The sequence below is a fragment of the Harpia harpyja genome, chromosome 5, assembly GCF_026419915.1.
Source record: "Harpia harpyja isolate bHarHar1 chromosome 5, bHarHar1 primary haplotype, whole genome shotgun sequence".
Classification (NCBI taxonomy): Eukaryota; Metazoa; Chordata; class Aves; order Accipitriformes; family Accipitridae; genus Harpia; species Harpia harpyja.
Window position 1 is genome coordinate 9,679,786 of NC_068944.1, and position 13,265 is coordinate 9,693,050.

The following is a 13,265-nucleotide window of genomic DNA, read 5'->3' on the forward strand; positions in this document are numbered from 1 at the left end:
ACTTGAATTTTACATGTACCAAGAGATCAAAGTTAATTTACTCCGTATCCCCTCATACAGGTAGGGGATGGGGAGAACACTATGGTTTACAACCTCAAATTCTATACAACAGCACAGCCTTTTGCTGCTTGAAGTCCCCATTATCTTTTTCATAATTTCCAGGAGCAATGATCTTGAAGCCCAGTCCTTCACCCTTCTCAGAAACAAAATTCTCAATGAAATCGGTTGATGTACGGCCATACTGCAGGGAGGCTTGCTGTATATTTTTTGAACAGGTGGTTTCACTTGGTAAGGTAATCTCACCGGCACTGCGTGTGCAACAAGTGCTGCTCCTGGCTCAGTGGGAGAACAGGACCCTGTCCCCGTCTGCTCTGTTTTCCAAGAAGAAATCTGGCACTTTCTGCTTAGTTGTGAGTGGGAGTGTGAATATCAAACTTCCTCACGGAAAGAGGCCAGCAATTGCTAACTGCCGAGTAAAACTGGTTATGAGAAAGGATGAACTACTTTCTTAGACACCAGCGGAAAAGAAATTGAAGTGTTTATACAAAAATTGAAAGTGTTTACAAGGAGAAAAAAAGCAATTAACAAAACACTCACTGCAAGTGTTCTTTCATAACATCCAACAGCAATTTCTTTTGCTTTGAATTTGTGCTAGTGAAAAAAGCCAAACATGTTTTCTGCCAATAGTTGTCTGTCTATTAAAAGAGAAGTAGCAACCACCCTTCAGTTACAGGGTAGACAGCAATGGTGGTAATAAACAAAAATGACTTCAACCATTTCAGGTGAATCTACTCCCAGAAATGGCCTGTGTGTCTTCTACTTTTTTTTTTTTTTACCTAAACTGATCCAAATACAGAATAAAAACCAGTTAAGAGGTTTGAGTTTGCAGGATTCAGGCACTAATGCCAATGGAGCAAATACTAATTAAGCCAAACTGGTGCTCAGATGTGTCTACTTTGAGACGAGTTTCAAAACGTTTTTCTCGCTAATAATGGGGGGATGCACATCTTCCTTAAAATGGGATATAGGTTTACAAATGAGTTAATATGTGCAAAGGCCACTACTTGTGCAAAGATAAACTCGCCTGTTTGTACAGTTTCTATGATCGTTAGCATAAACAACTGACTATTGAAGGAAATGGTAGCATCCATTTGTAAAACCACCCAATAAGTTTACAAGTGCAAAATCAAAGGAACTGTGCATTGGAATACATGCAGAGAAACATAAAGTTTTACCATACATTTAATTCACTTGTCATTACAGCTTTAATAATGCTATGGACGATAGGTTTTTAACTACAAAGTTGAATTTTAAAAGATTTATACCATATTACAAAGAAGTCTTGTATTAAGAAGAGAAGATAACATCTACAAAAGAACCACCATAAATGTTAGAGCATTGTCACTGTCACTGTCATAAGCACTTTTTTCCTAGTGTTTCCCTTATGAGCAAGCTAGTTGATTATATACTCACTTGCTTTATAACAGTTGCCAAATTTTACACCTGCAACTGTTTTCCCTCTGATATTCCCAGGTTAAATACATTTAGCATTTTTGCTGTGAACAGAGTAAACTGATCTATGTGTAATGAACACAATCTCTATATGTCACTTGGTAATTCCCATATCCCTGTGAGAACGTAGCCACCACTTTGTCAATAATAACAGCAGTCCTACTGGCTGCAGATTAATTTTCCTGGGTGCTTCTTTCTTTATAGCTATCTGTTTGTCCTTATTTTGAATTGCAGAGCAGTGCAACCCCCCGTAAAGTCCAATGATCAGGATTCTGCACTGTTTTCAGATACAAAGAGAAAATGTACGTCAGATCTGTTCTCCGAGGCTTTTTGTAGACAGGGCAGGAGTACAGACTTCCTTGTTGCTTCTTTGGGTCATGTAGTGCTGTTGTGCTAACAGCATACACGTGGACTACAGGAAGACTTGTGAACAGCACCTGAGAATGTTAAAAGAGACATGGGGCTCAGCATTAGAGAAGCAGGATAGAGTGTCTGAACTCCAAATGCTGGAACTAGATTCAGTGATGGCCTTCAGCAAAAGCACCAGCACCTCAGCAGAGGTACACACGAGAACACAAGTCCTACGCTCACCACTACATTGACCCTAACTTTAAGCCAGTGGCAGCTCAGGGCCAACAGACGTCAAGAAGCCTGGAAGTAAAAGAAAGCAGTAGAAACCTGGAAAACTGCACACCATGGAAATAGATGGAAAAATGACAGCGTGGTTCTAGGAGGGAGAGAGACCGTTGTCTTTTTTCCCATCCTTTGCCCCTTTGGCTAGCGTTCCCCATTCTTTCTCCACCTACTGTTCCCTGAATGGCAGACCTGGAGTTATAAAGGCCAAGCTGCATTTAGGAAGCCTTGAGTGTTTATCCAGACTAGATCCCCTCAGGTCTTCCAGCAATATGAAGTATTCATTGGCAGGGGGAAAAAAAAGATCCAAACACAAGACCAACATGGAGGCTTGCTGAACATTCCAGAGCACTTGAGTAAACTCCATGTTTCAAGGTGTCTTTTGACAAACCAGGCAACAGCTGTCACCAGAAGCTACAGCTGGCAAGGTTTGGATTGGAAAAGTTTGATCTCAGCCAGATACAGAAGTGTTTTACCTACGGAGAGGGATTACCTCAACTCCAATTCTGGGACAGTTATCACTGGTTTGGAAAAAGTTTACCAGTGCAGACAATGGCAGCTTTCCCTGGCAGTGACCACAGCATCTAATCACTACTCCATTGTTAGGTTTTAAATCTGCTTAGTCACATCAGTAAACTGTAAGTCCATGCATGGATAACTGAGCATACGCTTAGAACTAATACTCTTCCTCCTATTCAAAAACAAATGCCAGGGACTTCTAGTCATCCAAACACTGACCTCCACAGCAGCTGTCATCAAACCCAGTCCTGGGCTTTGGAAGTTGTGATAGGGTCCCACTTGGTCAGTCAAAAGAAGGCTGACTATGGGTTGCACTGTTTTATTCAAACATCGCTGTGCTTCTAGGGCCCCTGAAGCCAAGGGGACTGGCATCTGGTCTAGTGCAGCGCATCATAATTTATTTTTCTGACAGAAGTCTTTTTGTTCGGTTCTGGTGGGTAAACACTCAGTCCCCTTCCCAGCCCTGCTGGTGTTTTACCCTCTTAAAACCTGTTGTGAAACCACTGCTGCAGGCACTCAAAATACTTTCTGGTGTTCTCTGAGCACACCATATTATGCCACAGTCAGTCATGCTCACTTGGTCCTTACCTTTGGTGCTGACTCAACCAGCTTACTGTTTCTGCGGTCCCAACCTGCCCCTTCGAGGAAAAGGCCATATATGTAAACCCCACCAATGTCAGCAGGAGGAGGGCCAACAACATCTTCTTTCATCATCTTGGTCACTTCATTGTGTAAAACAACACTGTCGAGTGCCCACCCTTTTGCTACATTCATGCGAGTTGTCTCTTGCCTCATAGCAGTTAGGAATCCCTAAGGAGATTGAATATGACATAGAGTGTTTTAAAATACTTGAACTTACCCATTTCAATCTGTTTTTTTCCTATATAATAGTGACATCAGCAGTATAAAACCTCATCCCACAGAATTTTATCTGCATACAAAACTAAATTCAGTTGTGCAAATCCAGTGCTTTCCTATATTTTCCCAGTACCATGCATTCTTATATACTTGGTGTGCATTGTTGGTGCTAAGAAGTCACCAAATTGGCTTATTTAACATATCAGAAGCTGCACGTATAACTCAGCTCACCTCACATGCCTACTTTACAACCAGCCAGATGGAGAGAGCTTTACAAGGCTGCCAGATTAATGTGTTTTGTGAGGTTCCAAACACAGGTAATTGCTAAGCCACAAATAACACTGGTATTTCATGTGCTATATTACTCGCCTTTTCTTATACCAACATTGTAAAATTGTTTTTCAGTCAACAAATCATGAAGCATTTTACAGAATACAAAGGAAGTACAAATTGGAATAATGTAATTAAATAGTGAAATGCCTCTGTTACTTTGCTCAGTGCAAAGCCTTAATATACTACAATAACGTACTATTGTAGACACCAGCAAGATAAACTCACAGCTCTTCAGCAGTGCAGAATGAAACTCACTCTCTGTTCTAAAGAACTCCAATCTCATGATACGGTTACAAGCTATCACAAGACAAGCTGAAGATGCTGGTTAGATTCTCTCATGTAACTGTCCATGTGCACACACACTGCAGTACATGGGAAATACCTTAGCCCTAAGAGACAGGAGGGTAGAGACTGCTTTGCACTTCCAGTGGACACGCTGTGGATGTACACCTTATTTTACCCTATGGAAACCCATTTGCATAGCCATGATATGAATGAATAAAACACAAAAATTGAAGATGCAAGAGGGACTTACTGAGAAGGACAACTAAGAAGGAAGAAGTTTCAGGGCAGATTTCAGAGCAGAGAAAGAAGGTATCTGGAGACAGAGATGGGAGAAAACAGAGCCACATGGGGAACACAGAAAGGTGGGTATTAGAGAGCCAACAGCACAGCTAGGAAGAAATCAGGAGCAATGAGGGAACTGAACAAGCTTTTTCTTTTTCTTCAGTATTCACAGTGCAGGATGCTCTGCTGAGCTACTGTTAGGGCCAAAGGAATGGAAAGAAGTCAGATGCAGAAACATTAGCACAGTGGTCTACTGAATGCACAGGCCAGTGTTTGGCTGCTGGGACTGGAGTGCTTGTTGCACGTGCTAAGCACTTTGTAGCTACGCAATACCCTTCAAGTTATGAGAACATGAGATAACATCCATGAACTCAGATGTTTTGGTTAATTGACATTGGTTGCTTCTCATTAATATAATTCCAGAGACCTCAGGAGAAGTGTATTAAAGAGGTTTTGTGATAGCACAGATAATTGTAATTGCGTTTGAAGTAGTTGAGAACTCTAGCATATAGCTAAGGGAGACAGGATTAAAGGCCAAGTTCTTCTATCAGAGATGCCATTAAATGAAAGCAAAATCCTTGTAGTTAATTTGTGGAATTTTAATTTGTAGAAACATGCTAGTACCAATAGTTTAAAATACATGAAGTGTTCACTGCCAGAAGGCCCCAGAGGGCTACTGGATCCCAGATAAACTGAAATATTAAAGAAAGAAGATCCTGAAGAGGACAGCACAGAGCAATGACTGTATTAAGGGAATCAGTTCAAAGGCACTGTGGAAACACTAGAATAAAGTGAGCTCGGAGCTGTGAGTTGTCTTCAGGGATAAGATTTAGACTGCAGACTATTCTTACAGAGACGGCAGAACCTATATGCTGTCTGCAGTGGGACTTGTAACACTTATCTGCTTATTTGAATGAATCCTAGACAGTGTTTAAAGACTAAAGCTGTGAGTTGGAGGCCCAGCTGGGTATCGCAGAGCAGGTGAATAGCACAATAAACAGCAAGAAAGAATCAAGTGTCTTGAGGTGCCACTGTATGGCTGAGAGCTTGCCTCCCCCCAAAACCCTCTGTCAGGGACATAATGGACCACTTGCCATGACATTTCTTCTGATTTCTGGTAATCTTTGCCTTGTTTTGTTTGTTTGTTTGTTTGTGCAGGTGTTTGGTGGTTGGGGGGGGGGGGGGGGCGGGCAGAGCATGCTGAGATTTCAGAAATGGGGAAGATTAATTCTTCTTTCTTCACCTGCTTTTTCCTGAACTTCTCCCTGGCCTGCTCACTGAAGTCTCCTAAAGCTTTTCCCTTTGCCTTCTAAGAACCCATGCAAACTAACTCTGAACCTTCTAGTGAGGGAGAAGCAGGCGTCCATGGAAGCTATGACAAGAAATATGGAAATCAGTTAAGTCTACTGCTTTCACAATCATATTCTCTTCTTTACCTTGCTTAGGAAGTTCCTTGTTTGTCACTTATTTTGCAATTTCTACAGCGAGCAAATTATGGCAGGTTTACTAGAATTAAGTGGGCACTGAGGAATGGAGGCATTGTACTTCATGTTCTTACTGGTATTGACATTGCTTTGGCATCTAAGGGTCTTAGAAATAGGCTGAGGGTTCATTATACTAAGTACTATACAATCAGAAAGACAGTTCTGCCTCACAGGACTTAAAATCCATAAATAGGACAAGTGACAGCAACTGGATACAGAGATGGAAACAAGGAAACAATAAAACAGTATCAGCCACAATATGGAAATTGGGAAGCAGAAATGACATATGCATAGTGACATATGCAAACAAGTTTTGTGAGGAAAAAATCCAGTAACATCAGATTAACTTCCAGGAGGGAAGAAAATTCATGTTACTTCTTGTTTTCTTTACGACAGTTATCTTGGCCCAATGCAGACACACACAGGGAATCGGGTTTCTTTTACACAGAAGCCTGAGCCTGCTCTCATTTGTATCACTACAAATAAAGATTAACTTCTGTGAAATTGCTGAATTTATCCTAGTGTATAAACAGTCCAAGAGAAGGCAGAGTCAGGTCCTGTGTTATTTTTTATTGCCAGAATGCCTCATTCTCCCAGTGCTATAAATCTACTTTATTGTCTTGTTTTATCCATGGCATTTATCCATTGACCATAAAGCAAACAGTGAGATCCATGCAAGTATGCAAATTACAAATTACTTAGGAGCTGCATTTCATCTCACAAATGAAAGGATTTTTCTGACAACTTCTCAGGTATTACAAACAAGCCATTAGAACTGCAGCATTAATACTTCATCACCTCAACTTGCTTGAGAAGATGAAAATGAGTTTTCTTAACATATGAAATACTGATTTTAAACACAGCAATATGACTATTAACAAAATAATAGTTAATTAAATAGAAAAGGAGTCTTTGGTCAGGTGAATTTCTTGTAGAATGAGCCAATCCCACAGCCTGGGTTACAGAAAATGGAGACTATAACAATAACCATCTCATTCTTAAGCTTATGATTGTCAGCACAAATAAATTTTTAAATCAGGCAAGCACAACTCATTATCAGATATTTTTCTCTGCACACTATGTATTTAGGGACTTCTAGAACTATGTGTTATGAAGTGTTTAATTTTTTGTATTTCTGGAGGCTTTCTCACTTACTATGGTCTATTAAATCACAACTTGTTTGGGGACATTTTACTCTGATTATTTGGCAGCTTTTTTGAGAAATCAAGATGTATGGATCCAAAAAAATGTAGGATGCCCAATCTGGGCTGGCAAAATTTCAGAACTGAAACAACCCAAAAGCACAAAAAAGCCAGCTAAAATGACCAGTGCAAAATCTGTATCAGCTGTTGCTCATCTGTAGTGCAAAAGCAAACACCAACAAAACCGAAAGCCTGTTAGGATTTCATCCAGCCTGATCATTGCAAAAGTTCCTTAGGAATATTTTAGAGTGCCTCTATCAATGTGTTGCTAACAAACCAAGTATGGAAGCATAATCATTTTATTAAAACTCCTACTCCTCTCCCTCATACCTTTGCTAGGGAACCCTTTGCTCAGGGATTCTGTGAGCACGCTTCCATGCTATAAAGTGGTATCAGCAGACAGCTGACACAGACAGCACAGATGATAGATGGATATTTCCCAGCAGTAGTCCTAGAGAATATTTGCCACTGTAGCTTTCTCTATTCTAGGCAGCTGTTTCAGCTAGCTTTTGCATTGCTAACAAGTACTGAGATTAAAATACATCTTTAAAATAGCTTTTTGCTAAGGCTTCACAGAAACCTGTTGGCTGGATACTCTCACAATGACTCACTTCCACAACTCCTACTTCCCACAAACATCTGTGAATCATAAAAAGCTTTAATGAATGTGGATAGCTGTGCAAAGAAACTACACATCATCTAGGTATGTATACTTTACTTCTTTTAACTCTGTTCTCAGCTGTTCCCTTTTTTGTGTTTCATTTTGTGCCAAGTTTTTATTTTAGATGGTGCAGGCGAGAGGCTGTATTTTTTTATATGTCTCTGCAGAACAAGTCTGGCACAATTCTGGGGTGGTATAAATAACAAACCTTCTATTTCAAGGAACTGATTTGCAAGGATTGAGAGCCAAGTCCAAATCTCTTCTTCCTATGTCAAAGTTTTGAAACTTACCTTGCTTTGTACTCAAAGGGATTTTCATACAATGAAAGAAAAACAGATTACTGTAACAGAGGAGGGGAAAAAAGGAGGATAATATTGAAATGTGAAAAGATGTATTTACCCAATTTCCACACTACAGTTAAAGCAACCAGAAGATGCATTCCATTATTTCAGTAACGTTCTTTTGGTCTAGCAAAAACTTCTGCAATAGATGTTAAAGTTAATTTATCCTACATTTATGCTAAAAATTGAATTTAGATTACACTTTGTATAGTCACAATTGAGTCAGCTTGAAGTTCTCTCAAGGTCTAATTCAACTGTTACATAGGGGTTAGAAAGATCAATCTGGCAGTCTTACCTGTGGATTGAAGAATCCTGTCATCCAGAACTGATTTGGTCGGCCATCCTGCAGCCAACTGCTGAACTGCTGGTTTCTTTCAAGAAGCTCAGTAAACCAAAATCCTAAAGTAGCCGACTCCCAGGAAATCCTAAACCATAGTTTTGGAATTCTAGCATCATACATATTATCTAAAGCATCTTGCAATTCTTCTGACATAATTATAGTTCCTGGAAGATAAGTAAAACATTCAGAATGAACTTTCCCCTAGCTTGTAAAGGCAATTAAAACTTTCAAATGACATTCTGAGGCTAATAAACCTTCTTTTATTGTGCCTTAATTGCACACCTGTTGCACTAAAGTCTTAACAGTTTGCAGTTAATTTGCTCAAACTTACAAGACTTGATTCAAAGTTAAAGGTGACAAGATAAATGATATTTCTTGGGTTATTTTGATCAGAAATAAAGATTTTTTTTTCAAACAACTCCTTCTCCCTCACACATAGTATTTATATTCATTATATTCACACTGTGTTTGGAATGTGATTAATCATTTCAATATTGTTTATATATTTTAATGGATCCCACATACATGATCAATGATAGAGATGTACTGTGTAACTCATCCATATCCTAAGCATGTACTGACAGTGATTATACTCATGAAATTCACTGTTATTAATGATAACTTTGTACATTTCCATTATCAAGATTCCCAGTGGGAAAGCAGTACGTAGAATAAACCTAAAGGCAAGATTTTTTATACATTTTTCTGGCAGTGGCAGTGCGTGCTCGCATATTCCATGCATAGTACTATTGCCTCCATTAAAATATTGCCATTTACTAAGACAATGATTTTTCAGTGACACTCACCATTCCATGTGCCAGAAGTTCCTACATCTTATCAGCTTGTACTCTCAATAGTACTAAGAGCTGGCACATGGCCATGCCTCAGGATGTCTTTTCTATTCCAGCTAAAATATTTTAAATTATAGAAACTGGTCTGTTAGCCCCCATTCCAATTAAATGTTTGTGTAATACCATTGTTCAATGCATCATCATACTCATGACTGCTGCAATTGCCACAGGGATTACATGAGATACCAAAGAGAATTAGGTGGCTTCCACCACAGAATATGTAAAGGAAAGAGAAGAGGTCTTGGTGACTGCAAACAAAAGCTGCAGTGGCCCATCCAAACGTATCTGTATGGAAACGTGGCCAGTAATAGTAAGCATTTCAAATCCCTTCCTTCCATTGAGGTTGGCAGGTCCCCAGTTCAGGGGAAGGAGAAAAACATCCAGAAGCCAAACATCAGCTTTTAATTTAGATGAATGCAGTGGCTACCCTGAACACTTGTATAACAGTGTGTGCAAATCTGGTACTTTCTACTATATATCAATGGCAAATAGGCTTCGTTTTCTTCTAGCAGATAATGACCTGCTCTCATTTATACACACCTCTTTTTGTGCAACAAATGCTATGAGATAACCATGAACTTTTACAAAACTGTAAATATTAAAAAATAGTGCCTATCCCGCTGTGGTGGTTTGACCTTGGCTGGATGCCAGTTGCCCACCGAAGCCCCTCTATCACTCCCCCTCCACAGCTGGACAGGGGAGAGAAAATGTAATGAAAGGCGTGTGGGTTGAGGTAAGGACAGGGAGAGATCACCCAACCAATTACCGTCATGGGCAAAACAGACTCGACTTGGGGAAAAATTAATTTAATTTATTACCAATCAAATCAGAGTAGGATAACGAGAAATAAAAAACAAACCTTAAACCACCTTCCCCCCCCTCCCCGCTCCCTCCTTCCCACCTCAACTCCACTCCCAGTTTTCTCTCCCTCCTCCCCCCCAGCAGCGCAGGGGGACGGGGAATGGGGGTTGGGGTCAGTTCCTCACACGTTGTCTCTGCCGCTCCTTCCTCCTCAGGGGGAGGACTCCTCACTCTTCCCCTGCTCCAGCGTGGGGTCCCTCCCACGGGAGACAGTTCTCCATGAACTTCTCCAACGTGGGTCCTTCCCGCGGGCTGCAGTTCTTCACGAACTGCTCCAGCGTGGGTCCCTTCCCCAGGCTGCAGTCCTTCAGGCACAGACTGCTCCAGCGTGGGTCCCCCGCGGGGTCACAAGTCCTGCCAGAAAACCTGCTCCAGCGTGGGCTCCTCTCTCCACAGATCCGCAGGTCCTGCCAGGAGCCTGCTCCAGCACGGGCTTCCCACAGGGTCACAGCCTCCTTCAGGCACCCACCTGCTCCAGCGTGGGGTCCTCCCCGGGCTGCAGGTGGACAGCCTGCCTCACCATGGTCTTCCCCACGGGCTGCAGGGGAATCTGGAGCACCTCCTCCCCCTCCTTCTTCACTGACCTGGGGGTCTGCAGGGTTCTTTCTCTCACATGTTCTCACTCATCTCTCTGGCTACAGCTGCTGCTGAGCAGCAACTTTTTCCCCTTCTTAAATACGTTATTCCGGAGGTGCTACCACTGTCACTGATGGGCTCGGCCTTGGCCAGCGGCGGGTCCGTCTTGGACCCTGCTGGTATTGGCTTTGTCGGACATAGGGGAAGCTTCTAGCAGCTTCTCACAGAAGCCACCCCTGTAGCCCCCCCTGCTACCAAAACCTTGCCATGCAAACCCAATATACCTGCATTCTCTGTAATGGCTTTGTAGTCAGGTTCAGAATTATGTTTTGGGCTAGCTAAGAGTCTTTTATAACACAGTTAATAAACTTTCTCTTTGGGTATAAATCTTCTCTAACATATAACCAAGAGCACCAACATTTAAGAAAGAAGCCACTCTGTGTCATCTCCCCTTTGCCTAGAAAAATGTAATATTAGACCATACCCTCTATTCACACTGTGGAGGCAGAAAAATTGGAAAAAATTATGCAGCACATGTTGGTTTCAACTTTGGAGCAACCACAGTGAGGGCAGAAAACAAGTGAAGAGCATCCCATTTGAGCCCTGGGGATCATTACCATCTGAACTAAGAAAGAACGAACTCTTTCATCTCTGGTTCTTCCTTGTTTTCACGCTGATGCAGCCAACTTCCTCCTGCAACAAGGGTTGTGAGAAAGACACATTTTCTTCCCTATTTTTGTGGGTGGGCTGGAGCTTTTCAAATAGGGAGATTACAACCAGTCTCTGCCCCGAAGCATGGTGAAATCTCTTAGGATGTCTGCCCATTATGACTCAGAGCAGCTGCTGAGAACACTAAGCCAGAGTGTTCTTGAGGATGAAGTATGTTCACAGTTCTGGCCTGGCCCATATAGCTGCATAAATATTCCTAGTGAGTGGGTGTCATCTCTGGCAGTAGGCATACCGTGCTTGAATTTCAGCACTAAATGACATCTGTGGGTGTTGGGATGCATTCCTGCAGCAAAAATACTCTGATAAAAATAATTTTAAAAATAAAGTAATTGTCAGAAATAAAATTAGTAACACATGAGAAAAATAATGGCATCTTTCTGGAGAAAGGTGATACAGGTGTTTGAAAAACTGTATTTGATGAATTGAATGAGTAGCACAACACCATAGGCTTCTCATATTTTAATTCTGAGAAGCTCAGAGCACTGGTTACCATATGAAGAGACTGAATGTCCTATGAACTTAACATGACAGGCTTGAATGTTCTATGAATCAGACAGGCCAGCTGTTTATAACTTGGTTATTTTGGGGTTTACTTCGTGATATTCCCTTTCTTGAGTGGAATAAAGCCCATCTGAAAACGACCGATGAAAGGTCAGGCCAGCTAAAGACATTAGGGTATTTCCATGCTTCAAAAATTGTATGTACTGTAACTATACTGTTTGCACAGTACATACAGTTTGGAAATTAGGATTCCCCTTTTTCATTGCCCTAAATTTATACCGTCTCACTTCTAAACCACATCTAAATCTATCTAATTGCTGTGTAGCGAATAAGCCAAATAAAGCTACTCAGTTCTGAGGATAACTAGATTTTAATGTTAATTAAAGTAAATAGTCCGTTCTTTTAAACTGATCTGGTTTTAGGGTGATTCATTCAATAAACATAATGCTTTGAATGGACTACATCAGGACCTTGTATTATTTCATTGAGTTGCCCCTTTTCACTACCATACCTACAACAAGCTGAATCTGAAAACTGTGGAATTTGTAAAATTTGGATCTACATTTTGAATTTCACATTTGGGAAAGCCTGTGTCTGGACTAGAAAACACGCATATCTTATTTAAATGAGTGGATAAAGTTAGGAACAAAGGAAGGATCTTAAACTCCAGCGTGAACCAAAAAAAGCCTCAATCCACTGACTGATTCTCTTCCCACAGGCACAGATGTGAATCAAGAATAACCAGAATAATTATGTAGGATATAAATGAGATGAGAAGAAGCTAGTTTCTCCATCAAGTACAGTTTGCCAATAGCTGACATCATTATAATAGGACTGGAGACTATCCCTTGAGGACAATACTTGCTACACAATGAGTCTCTTAAGCTATCCTTAACAGTACACAGAGGAAAAATCTCAGTGAAAGCATCAATCCATTCTTGACTGTCACTGTTGCAACTATAGAAGTTGATCTTTTCAGCCTTTAATCCCCACTCAAGTTTACCTCCCAAGCAGCCAGGTTTGTTATTGGACCAGTCACTTGTCTCCACCACCAAGCTGCAACTCCCTCTTCTTTGTTGAACATGTTGAAGAGAAAATCCCAACTTGCCTGTTACTTTGTAAGCTTTCCTCCCTTTCTGCCTTATGGCAACAGCTAACTTGCTTGTGCTTTCCCCAGAGAAAACATTATTTATTATTCTGCCCAAAGGTACAAGGTATGCAGAGTACTAGATAAAAACAATAAAAGCTAATGTATGTTTCCCCATACCTAAAACTTAATCTTTTTTTTTTTTTTTTT

The 13,265-nt window shown here is 40.9% G+C and overlaps 1 protein-coding gene across 1 annotated transcript in view; it reads right to left on the reverse strand.

Moving 5' to 3' along the window:
- Positions 1-1,186: 1,186 nt before the first annotated feature.
- The window catches only part of LOC128142330 (dynein axonemal heavy chain 5-like), a 167,695-nt gene continuing 155,616 nt past the window's right edge, over positions 1,187-13,265 (reverse strand). Inside the window, exons 74-76 of the mRNA XM_052788315.1 lie at positions 8,406-8,614; positions 3,253-3,474; positions 1,187-1,949 (exon numbers count right to left, since the gene is read on the reverse strand). Of these exons, the coding sequence (XP_052644275.1) occupies positions 1,731-1,949; positions 3,253-3,474; positions 8,406-8,614 (650 nt within the window). The 3' untranslated portion in view covers positions 1,187-1,730. The remainder of the gene's footprint in view (positions 1,950-3,252; positions 3,475-8,405; positions 8,615-13,265) is intronic.